Genomic DNA, 15,908 nt, shown 5'->3' on the forward strand with positions numbered 1-15,908 from the left:
TATATATATATATATTCTCCAGAGCTAAAAATGTAGACTGGATTCCTGTGCTGGGCTCAGGGAATTTTTTTCTCAAACCAGTAAAATGCCTCTACTACTTTCAGAAAGCCATTTTCCCCTTCTCTAGTATCACAGCAAGGCCTTATCTTATCCGCTTCATGCAGCGATGCTTCTTGTGATGAATCTCTAATGTGAGAGAACTGGAAAACTATTATCTGGACTTGGCAGTTTTCTTTGGCTGGCCACTACCCCCCACTTTCTCACCCCTCTTCTTACTATTGGTCTTTGCTGCAGCTTTCGGTCTACATAAATGTGCCCAATCTGCTTAGGTCTCTTTAACAAAAAGGGATAAAAGGTGTTCTTGTTGGCAGAGCACATGGATCTTCCTACTTAAAAGAGAGAGGATCAAGGACCACTCGTGGTGTATGTGGGCTCAGTCTCTGACTGCTTCATATTACTATGGATACCAGTTATCCTTTTTAAAAAGTGTGGCTATCTGGGCACTAACACATTAGAATCAAGCATGAAATTGCTTTGTTGCAATAATTATTAAAGATGTAATAGGTGATTTTGCATCACTTTGAGCAGCCCCAGGTAAGACATGCAGTGTGAAAATGAATTTCATAGGGTATCGTATGTTAACCATTCATATATTTTAATTTCATTAGTTGTAAATTTAATGTTAAGAGCAATGCTTAGCTTGCAATGAACAGCACATTTTGTTATCATTCTGAGAGGAAATTAAAATGTCACTTTTGCAGTTTCAAATAGATTTTAAGATGTTAATTTTCAACTCCTTAATTACAAACCGATTCTTTTTTTCTTGTAAAAGTACAATTACAAACCATATAGACTGATATGTATTATTTTTTTTTTTTCATCAAGGTAAGTCTTTTGACAAAGTTAAAAATACTTTTGAATTTGGCTAATTTCTTTAACAACGTTTCTTTTAGCTTTTAAACCAGATTTGAACAAATACAAGGCTGGAAAGTCATGGTACTTTTCTTGAGCACGTTTTCCTTAATTTTCTTCCAACTTCTACCTTTACCTGCTTAGAGGAACAAAATAGTTTTTAGGTTTCTTTGCACATTTATTAAGCTTTTTTTTTATTTTATTACATAATGATTAACATTTATATGAAATATTTGCAAATTGTTACACTAGCTTTACTGGATAGTTTCTAACAGTTTGTTATCTGCTAATCTGCTACAATATCAGTTTAATAATAATCACTTTGAAATCAATTGCAGCCCTAGGAAGTTTGATCCTTTGCAAGAGGAATCAAATAAGAAGAAACAGAAAGATCAGGGCATGTATTAATCTGCAGATATTAATGAAGGATATCCCCAGTTTTATTCTATTTCAGTTTCCTTATATTTCTAATGCGATATAAGCTAGATTGAATGTAAATATTTTTACCCAATTTAGGTAAATTCTAACTAACTTGTACTTGTTAAATGAACAAAATAATTTAAATTCAAAGATACTTTATTTTTTCAAAATTTTAATGATTTGCTGATATTTAACAATATGTAGCTGTTTAACTTACACAATTTCTCCCAAGAAATAAAAACATAAATTAAGTCAAAATGAAATGTAAGCTAATCTAGTTTTGTTTGCTAAATGCTAATAGTTGTTTCACCAGTTCAGATGTATTAGATTCTGTGACATTGGGTGGTGCGGTCTCTGATGCGCTGTCATTGAGCTGCTGGTGGTGGTGTTGGGCGGATGTTGCTGTCCATACTGAACAGCTAAGAACCAAGGAAAAAAAGCAGAGCTTGCAGGCCAGGAATGCACAATTAGTCCTTGGTCAGTTGCAATGGGTTTTCTGGAAGGTAAACAAGGTGGTCAGGTTGCGACTTTGGGCTTATTAAAAAAGGTATACACAAGTAAAAACACGGTGTCTTTGTATTATTTGGAATATATATACTTTGATAAGACCATGATTATGTTTTTACTAAATAACTGAGGTCAGAATTTTTTTGCATTTCATTTGGATATATTTTAAACTATATTTTTGTCAAATAATTATGTATTTAAGCTGCTACTTTATCAGGGATCAACTAAATAAAGTTTTTAACTAGCATTTTCTATTTTATTTTGGCCTTCCTGACTTAGAGCTCTGAGATACTTGATGGGATCTTTGCATGTCCAGTCCATTTAAAGTCACACCAAAACTTCTTTACAAAATGAACATCTTCGTTTCACTCACCCCACAGCTAATATTTCATTCTCAGTCAGGCTTGGTGGAGTTGCTAGTATATCTGGGGTCATTCTTATGTTATATGGTCCAGTGTTGCTAAAGCTTGAATTCCAAAAAAGTAAACAAAAATAACAATCTACTTTGTCTGGGACTTTGTTTCCAAGTTTGAAGACGTTTCGCTTCCAATCCAGGAACTTTTTCAATTCAAAATGTCTTGAATAGCATCGAGTTCGAGGCTCTATACAGAATTGAAGTCTTTTGAATTGAAAAAGCTTCCTGGATGGGAATCGCAAAACGTCTTCAAACTTGGAAACAACGTCCAGTGAATTGTTATTTTTAACTTTTTTGGAATGGCTATGACCTGGATGACTGAGAATCTTCACCAGCATAAAGCCTGAACCATTTATAACATGCTTTTACAGTCTTGCTTTGGATTGTTGTCAAGCAGATTCCTACCGACAAAATAAAGAATTTATGCTGGATTTTTTATAGGGAGCTGACTAAGGTCCTATTGCAACAGAACATTCCCAAACCACAGCGCTTCAAGTTTCATTCTTTAGGGTTGGTTTGAGGCCCTCTGTATGGGTTTTTTTTCAAACATGTTCTTTTCTGGTTTTTAGGTAATTCATCCTCATCCCCTATTGCTAATAGGATAGAGGATGTAATTCTACACGCTCTATGGTAAATTCTAATCTAATCTTTATATTTTTCTTAGAGAGAAAATAGTTTCTTCTTGCAACCCTGGTGTTAAATAGACTTGTGCTGACTATCTCTAAATAAACTTTTACTTCAATAAAAAAAACAAGAGCCAACTGTATGTTGAAATGTTAGGGTTTTAAAGACTGCAGCATCTTGTAGTCTGCTTACAAAATGAACCTCCTATAGGACAACCAGACCAGGGGATGTTTTTCATGTTTTTCACCATAAGACTCCATGCAGCAGAAATAGGGAAACATTTTAAAGATATCCTTAAAACTCTGCTAGTTCCCTCTTCCTAAAAGTCCTCACTCTCTTCACTGCGCATAGGAGCACATCCAGTTAAACGTCTGAGGCTTAATTAGGCCAACCTTCTTTAAAATGATGAGTAACAAGTCATGAAAAGATGATCGGATATTTTCTGCAGTTTAAGAGGGATTACAGTAAATGTTTGGTTGTTAAATAGCATTTTTCATACATTTTACAGAAAATGTTGATCATGTATTTTTATAATTTATGGTTTATTTATATGACTTGCATTTCTCAGTTTTAGCAAAGTTATGGATAAATGTTTGTCCAAATACATTAAAACACAAACAAAAGAGCTCTCACAGAGAGTGATGTTTTTAAACCAGCTAAAACTCAATTTAAATCAAATGGTGCATCTTCAAAAATTACAGTAACACTGGTCCCACATATATTAACACTGAGGTGCTTTACTTTAAATGTACCAGTAAATATAACATCAAAACCAGGCAGAGACAATATGCTTGATCAAGATTAAAGGAATTCCCATGTCTAATATTTAATATCAGCAAAAATAAAAAAAAAATGTTTTTTGCATTGTATGAGCAATTTCAAAGTGAATATCCAGAAGCTTTTTGGGATCCAGTAGGTGGAAGAGAAAGAAATGAATAAATGAGCCATTTGAGCAGGTTTGGCAATGAGTTGATCTGCATGCGTGGGTCATCCTGCGGTCACACTAATCACTAACAGTGATTACCTCTGACTGTTCCACCTTTTACTTAATGCGGCCTGCTGTAATAAAAAGAAAATGCTGCGCTTGTTCTGGCAAACAAACCATGGCCAATCTCCCCTGATAACACCGTCACGTCAATGACTCCTGTGTTGTGGCGGGAGAGCAAATAAGGGGGAGCAGGCTACCCTCTAGTGGCCCGGGGAGGCGGTGAACCATGGCGCACAGTAACTTATATGGATTAAAAAAAAACTGCACACTGATGGGATGAAAAAACTCTTTTGCGGGGAATTCGATGCGTTAACCTGAAATGTTTGCTTTCTATGCAAATCAGCATCACCGACACCAGGGATCTTTATTTTAGGCCTGTTATGTGTTTTTTCTCTCCCTTCCTTCTTCATCTGACTTTTCAAGAAAGAAAGCTTTGATGTAGGGAGGGAGGGATCGATGCCAGCGAAAAGGAAAAGGAAAAAAAAAAAACAGGAGTGAGGGGGAGGATGTAGAATAAAAATGTAGCTCCTTCTGTGGGTGTGCGGGTGGTTTGATAGTCTGCCGTCATCATCGCTGCTCATAAATCGGAGAGCCACAAGTGATCAGCAATCTCCCACCGCAGGGATCCAGACCTGATGATAAAGTTTTCATGTAAGGCTGCTGAGATGAAGCTGCTGGACCCCACTGCACCATTTATGTGTCTGTGTTTTGGGGGCCCCAGTCAGTAGGAGCGGAACAGGTTACAGGGGATGAAGTGGCAATCAAGTGATGCGAGGCTCTCTGCAACACCCCCACCCCCCCGCATCTTGGATGTGCAGGCCTGCTGCGGAGATGTAACTTTATGTGAACGCACACTTCTAAATATCTCACTCACTTCACATGTTTTAATGTTAATTTCACCTGTTTGGAGATTTTTTTATCTTCATTCACGACTAATAAATGGGGTACATCATAAAAAGGCTACTTAGGAGCTGCTAGAAACAGGAAAAAGTCTAAATAATCGCATATGCATTCAAGTCAGAGCCATAAGAAGAGATCAACAGAAAGGGGGGTGGGGGGGAAATCAATTAATGATTCAGAAACGCGCAGCATCAACTGCAGCTACTTACATGGAGGTGATGTTTTTGAATAAGTCCGCAATATCCACGCTGGTCCCATTGCTCCCAGTGTCTTGCAGGGCGAGCAACGGGAAAAACCTGCCATTGTCGGACTTATTGCAAAAGATCTCCGTTTGAGAGCAGCTGCAGGTCGGCGGGCAGTCCAGCATGGAGCTTAGATAGTCCTGGAAAACACTCATCAGAAACAAAACCCTCCACCAGCAAATCCGGATCGAATGAAACCATAGATCCATGTCTCCGGGGCAAAAAGTGGGTGTGCGTGTGGGTGGAGGGGGGTAAATAGCAGGGTTCCCGATGTCCTTTGGATTCCAGCAGAAAAAAGAGCCCCCTAAAAAAAAGAGAGGAGAGGAGGAGAGTGGGAAGAAGGAAGGTGGAAAGGAAGGAGGGAGGACGGCTGGTGCGCCTGTACAGAGGATGCTCTGTGTGAGCGTTCCTGCCGTGGATGGATGCTGTAGTGTCCTTGCGCGTCAGAGGCTGCTGGGTGGGAGAAAAAAAAAGGGAGGAGGGGGAGAAAGATGCAACAAAAACAAATAAAACAAAAATATAGGTGAGAAACGCGAGTCAAAGAAAGAAAAACGCAATAGAAAAAGCTTCCAGTGGTTTAGGCAGCCTGAGATTCATTGTGTTCCAGCGTAATGCGGCGCTGCCGATGCCTGTCGTCGCTTCTCTCCCTGAGCAGGACCAGGACGACTGGCTGGAGAGCTGGGAGACGCAAAACGAGAAGTTGGAGCATCAAGTCCCTCCTACTGGCTACAGTCATACTGACACCTGCAGAAGCTGCATGCGATCAGCAGTGATCACTGCTCCACCACACATTTGGACCGAGATTAGTGGGAACTCACATGGGGAGAAGAGTGGAGAATGTGAGATTCTTCAGATGTAGACGGAAAAAAAAATCTAGTTGCTTATTAAATCACGCAAAGAGGGGATCCATCACAGCAAATATTCTCTATCCGATATGTTAGTCTAAAGACATCTGTGAGTCAGTAAACCTAAAGCTATATCATAGTAATATGCTTTCAGTTTTTCTAATCGTTTTGCCAGTTTGGGGCATATCGGTATCGAATAAAAAAATAGCCCCCCTTCCCCAAAAAGCTTTGATAAAAAAGCCAATGCCTCTGGTGATGTATGGCATATAGAAAACAGATTTTGGTTTGTTGGTTTGTTTTTAACTATTTAACATCCAGTTTTATGCATATTCTGAAATTAAGTTTATTATTTAACCCTTTATAGGGCAAGTTAGCGTTTTTGATCACTTACATACCCCTTAGATATGGAGTCCCCCCGTCCCTCAGTGAGGTCTAGCAGCACAAGATATATATCCAGCCATTCAGCAAAGATACTGCTACATGGCTCTACATCTTATTTTTGCATTTGACCAATTAGATGAGCCTTTGAATGATATATCACCTACTGGAAATTAAGTTGAAAAAGAAATGTATGGAGTTAAGGAAAAAAAGATAAAAGTGTAATGCTCTGTGGTGCAGTGGGTAGTACTGCTGCCTTGCAGCAAGAAGGTTTAGGTTTGATTCCTTGCCTGGGGTCTCTCTGCATGGAGTTTGCATGTTCTCCCAGTGCATGCATTGGTTCTCTCTGGGTACTCTGACTTTCTCCCACAGTCCTAAAACATGAATGTTAGGTTAAATCAAGTTGAAAAAGTTATCAGGTTAAGAAAAAAGTTAAAAAGTCTAGTTAACCATTATTTTAAGATTCATAAACCAAAAAATGTAAGTGCCAGTATCAGCATTAATCACTCTAAGGTTAAGTGTACCAAAAATAAGTGTTTCTTTTGCTCTCAGAGTGTTTTTCATGAATTTCTTATAGGGGCAAATTTGTTATTTTTCTTAATATATTGGAGAAGTTGGTGTTTCTTGTCATTACATTGACATAAATCTTTGCCATTAAAATATCCATATTTTTTGAATGTTACAAAGGTAATAAGGTCTTGGATTCCAATAACACTATTGGCTTGAAATGTTGATTTTCAAAGTATTTCATTGCGTTCCCTATAAAGGGTTAAATGGCTTGATGTATTTTGTTCAGCTGCAAAAAAAGCAAAAACAACAAAAAACGTTTAGGTCAAATGGGAAAATGCTTCAAGCATCTCTAAAAAATCTGTGTGTAAACTGGGGCAGAGTATTACCTCAGTGGGCATGATTTGTCAAATTATTTGTGATCAAATCGTGCTGTAGTGTAATATAAACCATATATTCTTGCCAATGCATTCAGTTAGAATAATTTCTGTCTCGACCATGTTTCCTGTCCAACTATTTCTTCCACTTCCTGAACTTGACTGGCTGTTGGCCCAACTTTAAATGAAGCCAATCCCACCTGCAGCCAGAGAACTGCCCAATTTAAATGCAGTTTTAGAATCTAAGCTCATATGAAATTGAATATTATGATGTTTAATATATTCTTTAACCAATATCTGAAAATAAAAGTCACATATCGAATCATTACACAAAGGATGAAATGTTTAAGCCTTTTTTTAGGGTTATTTTTAGCCTCTAGTCATCTTTATTGTTTTTTTATTTTTTTGAATATATATAGACTGGAAAGAGGGTTACAAGAGAGGGGAGAGACATTCAGCATAGGTCAGTAGGACCAGGATTTGAGCATGTTTTGTCAGTTTCAGAATAAAAAAATAAAGAGCTCGTGTTGTTCAGTCATCCTTGAGTCACCCTCAACTTGTTCAGAAGACTGCAGCTAGACTTTCCACTCACCCACATCCCATTATTATTTATTTTCACAACAATTGCTTTTCATGCATTTCAGAACTGATTTCACACATTTATGTTTTAATTTCATAATGATCATAGGCTTTTTTTTTTTTTTTACAGCATTTACATTTCCTGTTTCCAGCATGTCTCTTAGGACGGACATCAAAATTTCACCCACGGCTCCAGATATGGACATGCTGATTCCCAAATCTGTTTCCACTTGATCTTTTATCTATAACTAACTTTTTTTTTTTTTTTTACCATAGCTCAATATTTTTTCTTGCAGTATTTTAAAGTCATGGCACTTCTGATTTGACTTTAGTCTGTTGTTTCTTTTTCCCCTATTTATGTGTGTTTTCAGATTGTTTTTGTTTAGAAATTTGGTCACCATAATAATGGATTTGGACACAATTATAAAGGTACACAAATCATTTTCTGACTGATGTAATGACATCTGAATGATTATGGCATGAGCCATGATATTTGCTGGTGTTGGTCCACCTTTATCAAGCTCAAAGTCAAAGCACTCATCTAGAATTTATTTTAATGTTTAATTAACACAGCCAATTATCTTTGAACCACACCTCCACAAAAGCCAATCTGCATCCAAAGTTCATCTTACAAGGCCTCCGATACGCACTTGTCTGCGTCTGTGCGCAGGCCGTGGATGCGCTGTGTGACTTCATTCAGATGACACCAATTCAACCCACCTCCAGCCCCTCCTCCACCTTCGTAGCTAAAGCTTCATCAGAGTGTCATTCCTTCCGGATTCTCACTGCGTTCCCTGTCTCATCTCAACCAGTCCGACAGAAGACCAGCATGTTGAGCCTGGTTCTGCCAGAGGTTTCTTCCCAATGGGGAGTTTTTCCTCTCCACTTTCGCTTCATGCTTGCTCATCATGGACGGTTCTCTCAACCTGTGTTATTCAAACTGGACTTCCATCTTCCAGGTCCTTGAGTGAAGCTCTAGTATCAGCTCATGCAATCACTGGATCTCCCCATAAAGCTCAGCAGACCGTCTCACTAACCTGCAGTCTACAGACTGACCAGCTTCATCTATCTCCACTCCACCAGAAGTGTCAGGCCTGGGGGGAAACAGCCCTATTCTTTGCTCCTGTTCATGCATATCTATCAAAACTAAGCACTATGTTTCCTGCAGAGGTCTGAGCACCAAAGACAAAGTAATTGTATCAATAAATTTCTCCTAATTGTCTTTTCTCTTCGTGTGAGTTTTTAAGATTGAAATATATTTGCTGAGTTTCCAGTAAGATTTGGCACCTACCCACACTGCCAAAGGTACCAAGAGAATATTTAATGATCATGTTTTTACTCTTGATTGGTTGAAAAACTGTCCCCACCAGGAATCCATTGAGAAACAACTGAGTTCTGTCAAGGTAAAGAGACAAGATCCAGCCACACAGATGACCTGAAAATGTTTACCAAACCAACCTAGGATTCCATTCATTACACCTCAGCAGAACCACCAACTGATTGGCTCCATGCCACACTGCATTGATGCAGTTATTTAAGCAAACAGAGCCCCAACAGACTATTGAGTACATTCCCTACATAAAACACTGAGATACTTTTCAGTTAACTGGCATTTTTTTATTAAAAACTTTTAGTTGTTTTATGTAATATTTACATTCTAAGAAATATAATTTCACCCTAGAGGGACTCACAAGAGAAGCTTGAAAAAGTTGACAGTGTAGGCAACTGGAAATTAAGTTTTTTTTTTAGTAGACTTTTTATCATCCAGTTGCCCAGACTTAACTTTTTCAAGCTTGACCATGACCTGGATGACTGAGAATCTTCACAAATGTTACTACAGACAGAGAAAAGCTGCAATTAGAAAATATTCAATTTATTTATACAGCTAACATAATCATATTACTCAAAATATTTCTGTCTGAGGAAAACCAGCTGATTGCGAGGACTCATTCACTCTCTGCAATCCGTCACACTGAGTATGCATGTAGCGACAGTGGTGAGGAAAACTTATTTTAATTGGAAGGAACCTCAAGCAGAACCAGACTCAGTGTGAGCGGCCATCTGCCGAGGCCGACTGGGGTTCAAGGAGATAGAAGCAGGCAAAGACATGAACTAAAGAAGCTCTTCGAAGTTCAGGTCCTGGCAAAAGGCTTTAATGCTGTGAATCAGCGTACGCTTGGATGAGCAACCTAAATAGTGGAAATTGGTAAAGACTTAACCCAAAATGGAAGTGTGGTAGGAAGGAGATAGAAAAAGTAAACAGGAGGCTTTCCATTGATAGTTTCTTTAGGAAGGGACCTACCAATGTTTCTATACACTGCTTTGCTGGCATATGGTTGCCCACAATCCTTTACCTCCCAGGAGGTGTCGGCACAGCCCACTTCTTGGAGTTTAAGAAAAGTACAATATTTTTTCATCTGCACTCATCTACCTTACACATATAACCCATCTTTATAGGATTGGAGTTTTATAGAGTGCTGGGGTCTTAAAATACACTGATGATTACTCTTTATCCCAAGTGAGATTGCCGGGGATGCTGGTGGTTATATCTAGCTGTCTACGGACGAGAAACAGGGTCCACCCTGGACAGGTCACCAGTCCATCGCAGGGCAACACAGAGACAAACAGGACAAACAACCATTCAACCACACACTCACTCCTAAGGAGAATTTAGAGAAGCCAATTAACCTAACAGCCATGTTTTTGGCAGGAAGCCGGAGTTCACCGAGAGAACCCATGCATGCTCAGGGAGAACATGCAAACCCCATGCAGAAAGACCCCAGGCTGGGAATCGAACAGTTGAGCAGCCCTACATTGATCGCCACTGAGGAGCACTACATTGATTATCATTAGTGTAATTTTAGTTTTTTGTGTTTTTTCCTGAGGGCTGTTGTCTCATTTTGACAAGCATCGTTCATGAGCATGAATGTATATGTATCCTTAAATCTTGAACATGAACACCATAAACATCAAACACTTGTAAGGTCATATCAGTCTTTAACTTCCCCAGTACAGATTTTAAGTTATCAGATCTGTATCTCGTCTTAGCTACTGAAGGATAAAAATGTCTAAAACATATAGGTTAAAGACAGGTTCTGTCTTTAGATGCGAGTGTGTGTAGATGAGGGCAAAGGTGATGTGCAATCAGGCCCTTCTTTGCTGTTTTATGAGGTCAGTGCTATGATTCAATGCCTTTTGTCCATGTTTAAAACCTCAGGGGGTTGCTTCCCACCGAGCTCAGGAGCCCTTGAAGTTCTTCTGGCATTAAGACTGAATTCAATCTATGTTTTTTGTGGTTGTCGCGTTACTCCCCTCCTCCTTACAAAAGGGGGGGCGGTAACAATCTATATAACAATGTGACATTTAGAAATTGCATCTAATGATGCATCTCTTTGCACCTCAAACATCACTTCAAAAATTGTCCCCACTAGGTAACAAAACACACCTACATTAACCCCCACCGCCACACACGCACCTATATACATTTAGTAAAAAATAAATAAAAAGTCTCAGAATGTTTGATGAATAATTCAGACAGACAAACTGAAGTGCCTTATAAAAGAGTTTATTGACTGCTTGGAAAGTTCGCTCGTCTGCAGCAAGGACAACATTTCTGGAACTTCTGTAGAGGGGAAAACACTGCTTAGTGAACCCGTAACCCTGATGGATGACGACCATAACAAACCTGGTTATAAAGTTCAGTCGGAGCTCAGAAGAGGTAGTGGAATCCAGCCGGATTATTTTCCACAGCACAGGCCATCCAGAGAGTTTCAGGAGCTGGAGTCAAGAGGGCTGCAGAGCCAGCTAACAGGAAAAAGCCAGCGGACGAGGAACAGCAGGAGTTTCTGGAAGGAGAATCAAAAACCAGTGTCGATGAGGTAGCATAAGTCTAGGACAGAAGATCAGAGATATGAAGAGGTACCATAGAGAAATCCAAGCTGGGGTAGGGAGACAATTGCAAGGTAGTAAGCAGGCAGAATCCATCAGTAGTCCGAAGAGAGTTCAAGCAAAAAGATCAGAACAATGGCAGGCAGGCTCAGAGGTCCAAGAGCAGAACCTGGTCAGTATCAGGCAATCAGAGTAACAACTTGGGTATNAAGACCTTTTAATACCCGTTTCATATTATATTCTTTAAAGTTTTTTTATGTTCTTCTGGCATTAAGACTGAATTCAGTCTATATAACAATGTGACATTTAGAAATTGCATCCTATGAGGCATCTCTTTGCACCCCAAACATCACTTCAAAAACTGTCCCCACTAGGTAATAAAAAACACCTACAGTAAAAAATAAATAAATAAAAAACTACCTTAGCTGTACAACTGTGAGTCAAAGTTGATAGCTGCTTTCTCAAGTCTCAGAATGTTTGATGCAGAATTCAGACAGACAAACTGAAGTGCCTTATAAAAGAGTTTATTGACTGCTTAGTTCGCTGGTCTGCAGCAAGGACAAAATTGCTGGAACCTCTGTAGAGGGGAAAACACTGCTTAGTGAACCCGTAACCCTGATGGATGACAATAACGACAATAATTAACCTGGTTATAAAGTTCAGTCTGAGCCCAAAAGAAGTAGTGGAATCCAGTCGGATTATTTTCCACAGCACATGCCACCCAGAGAGTTTCAGGAGCTGGAGCCAAGAGGGCTGCAGAGCCAGCTAACACACAAAAGCCAGCGGACGAGGAACAGCAGGAGTTTCTGGAAGGAGAATCAAAAACCGGTGTCAATGAGGTAGCAGAAGTCTAGGACAGAAGATCAGAGATATGAAGAGGTACCATAGAGAAATCCAAGCTGGGGTAGGGAGACAATTACAAGGTAGTAAGCAGGCAGAATCCATTAGTAGTCCGAAGAGAGTTCAAGCAAAAAGATCAGAACAATGGCAGGCAGGCTCAGAGGTCCAAGAGCAGAACCTGGTCAGTATCAGGCAATCAGAGTAACAACTTGGGTATGCTAGAATACTCACACTTACAACTCAAATAATTTGGCACTGGTGGCTGGGACCAAACCAGTTTAAATAGTAAGGGGAACAGGTGGATCCGATGAAAGATAATGGAAAATTGGGCGGAGCTAGGCAGGTGGAAGGAATGAACCAATAATCCAGTCATTGGTGCCAAGATCATTACATTCTTACTCTGAGACATTTAACCCATTTAACCCCTGATTTCCACTACTTTTTTTTTCTCTTACTAAACTCCTTATGTTTTGGCTGATTTAAACAAAGAGATGAAAACCATCCAAAGTAGTTTTATACTTAGATTATTTAACTTTTTTGATGAAAATGATGGAATATAGCTAATTTGTGGGACCTTTTACTTTTGTTCTCAGAAATATTGTCTAGATAATCTTGAACAGTAAGTGTCATGATCATGACCGACAGCTGGCCTAAATGCTCATTTTATTCACCTGCCCAACTCTGCCCGGTTTCCAATTACCACCCAACTAATTCCCCTTCTTCTGCTTCTTTTTACACGGCTCTTTATATACAGCTCGGGCCAGATTATTGATGAGGTCGAGATCGTTGCTGATGCTGTAGTTCATGTTATAATTCTCACGGGCAAGTAGTGAGAAAGGTTTTTAGTGTTTTGTAGTGTTTCCGTAGTGTTATATCTCTATAGCTATATTTCCCTGTCTATCTCTATACCCTATAGGTAGATAGCTAGATAGCGCTTTTTCAAGTCAGGAGGTTTGTCCAAAGCATTTTACACTACATTAGTTCATTCACCCATTCACGCACACATTCCTTTGCTGATGGTGGCAAACTACATTGTAGCCACAGCTACCGACAGAAGCGAGGCTGCTGTACACAGGCGCCACTGGGCCCTACCATCAGTAGGCAATGCAGGTGAAGTGCATTGGCCAAGGACAAAACAACACCAAAAGCCAAAGCTGGGGCTTGAACTGTCAAAGGCAAACACCTGCATTCAACATCACAGTGAACAACAGTAAGAAACTTCCAGCAGATCTCAAGTGTGAGTGGAGAAGTTATTTTCTTGAATTTATTTTATCTTTTTTACATAAGAGGAACACAAAAGCACTGATTGATAAATACTTTCTATGTCTGAAAAGGTAAATGTAAACCATCTCATAGGCATCTCAGACTAGGAAAGGAGATGGGCACTGAGCTAGATTTTATGTCAAAAGGGATCAGATACAGTTAGTTTCATAAAAATCACAATAAAAGCTGGGCCTATAACTATGTCTTGGAGAGAAAAAGGATTAAGGACAAAAAAAAAAAAACAGGCCAAACTTTATCATGTATAATTGGAGGTGTTGATGACAGCAGCCCAGTTGATATTTCCCTCCAAGATGGTCCCATAGACAAACATAACTAGGCCAGTTAAGCTGATGAGAAAAATCTAATAAATTTAAGATAGGGGTTGAAATAACAAATACTGCAAAGTTGGATAAAAGAGATATGTTGAAGCAGAATGATAAAAAGTTGTCCCTCTGTCCTTTAACAGCCTAAGATGGAGAGCTTACTCACTGGGAGAGCTTTAGTCTTTTTCAGGTGTTCAGAATGTTTAAAAAAGTTAAACACACAAAATTCCATCACAAAAATACTTTTACAGTGTCATTCACATAAAAAAAAAATGTCCCTAGTTCCAGAGGTCACCAAATATTTGTTGAGCTCATTCTTAAGTTTGAAAATGATTGAAGAAAATCTTATAAAACACATGACAGCATTTCATGCCCAACAAATAAAAATGAATCTTTTCTCATGTGATCGCTTTAAGCGATCACTGGACTCTGGCTATCATCTTTTGCCCTTTTAAACATACGGCTTTCACAAATCCTGTCATCCAACTTCTTCTTACTGGGAAGGTCAAATTTCAAATCAGACACTCTGCAGCTCAATATCCAACCCCTATCTTAAACACCCTAACTCAATCAATCATCCTGCATTGGATGTCAAGCACAAAATTCCCATTTCTAGAGACAGCTGGCTCCTTGTACCTCTCTATCAGCTCAACAGGTCTGCTGGTATCAATCAGGAAAGCCTGATGTAAATGGACAGCCTTCAAACGGTCTAGCTGAGGATAGGAAGCACTGTATGTACAACACACAAAGTTATTGAGGACTAATTAACTTGAGGAAGACTACTCTGTCTAGTCTGCAAGCTCAGCAACTTAAAAGCCATTGAGCCTTAAGATCTATTTTGCACTAGTGAGAGCCACACTGGGGAAATTGTTTGACAAGTTAGGGAGAATATTGCACGTCCTTACACCTACCTGCTTCCTGCAGAGGATTATGTCTCTGCATACGGAAAGGTCATATCAACTGACCTTTACACTGGCTTTCGTTGGTTCTAACAAAATTAGACTTGAATAAGTCGTTTGCGTGTGGAACTTAAACTGTGCTGAAGATTGAAACAACTGAAAGCAATTTTACAACTCAAAGACATGAGGTTATGAACAGTAAATAGAGTGCCTTGTACAATTTTACAGACCATTTGAATTTGCAGACGGAGCTCATCAGCTTGAATTCTAATTTTGATATAAATGCAGCTGACCTATGAAGGCTTCCGTGGTTTGGTTAAGAAACAAAGTAAACAAACTACATCAAAAAGGCAAAGGGACAGCAGAGAAAGTCTAAAAATGTTAAAAAAAAAAAACAGTCCACTGGACTTTGCTTCCAAGTTTGAAGATGTTTTGCTTCCCATCTAGAATCGTTTTCAATTTAAATGTCAGAAATAGCGTTGAGTTCAAGGCTTTGTACAGTAGTCCAACAAAGCCTTGTGAAATGAAAGAGAATAAATACAGTAGGTCACAGTAAAAGCTGAGGCCATAGTTACACTCTATTGCCAAAAGTATTTGCAAATTATTAGAGGAAGGAATTCCAATCAATTCATGACTACAGGTCAACAAGTCAATTTCTCCACTGTGAGATCAATAAAGTCAATCAATCAATAATCAATCAATCATTTGTGCTAATAGTAAAAAATACACTCACCGGCCACTTTATTAGGTACCCCAAGCTAGTAACGGGTTGGACCCCCTTTTGCCTTCAGAACTGCCTCAATTCTTCGTGCATAGATTCAACAAGGTGCTGGAAGCATTCCTCAGGGAGTTTGGTCCATATTGACATGATGGCATCACGCAGTTGCCGCAGATTTGTCGGCTGCACATCCATGATGCGAATCTCCCGTTCCACCACATCCCAAAGATGCTCTATTGGATTGAGATCTGGTGACTGTGGAGGCCATTTGAGTACAGTGAAC

The 15,908-nt window shown here is 39.2% G+C and overlaps 1 protein-coding gene across 2 annotated transcripts in view; it reads right to left on the reverse strand.

Annotated features, from left to right (window-relative positions):
* Positions 1–5,671, reverse strand: part of ntrk3 (neurotrophic tyrosine kinase, receptor, type 3) — a 340,701-nt gene extending 335,030 nt beyond the window's left edge. Inside the window, exon 1 of one of the 2 annotated variants that reach the window (XM_015379852.1) lies at positions 4,976–5,671. In XM_015379852.1, the coding sequence (XP_015235338.1) occupies positions 4,976–5,217 (242 nt within the window). In that variant the 5' untranslated portion in view covers positions 5,218–5,671. The remainder of the gene's footprint in view (positions 1–4,975) is intronic. The other variant, XM_015379851.1, reaches the window with a different exon arrangement.
* Between the last annotated feature and the right edge of the window lie 10,237 nt (positions 5,672–15,908).

The sequence above is a fragment of the Cyprinodon variegatus genome, unplaced genomic scaffold (assembly GCF_000732505.1).
Source record: "Cyprinodon variegatus isolate N-32 unplaced genomic scaffold, C_variegatus-1.0 Scaffold201, whole genome shotgun sequence".
Classification (NCBI taxonomy): domain Eukaryota; kingdom Metazoa; phylum Chordata; class Actinopteri; order Cyprinodontiformes; family Cyprinodontidae; genus Cyprinodon; species Cyprinodon variegatus.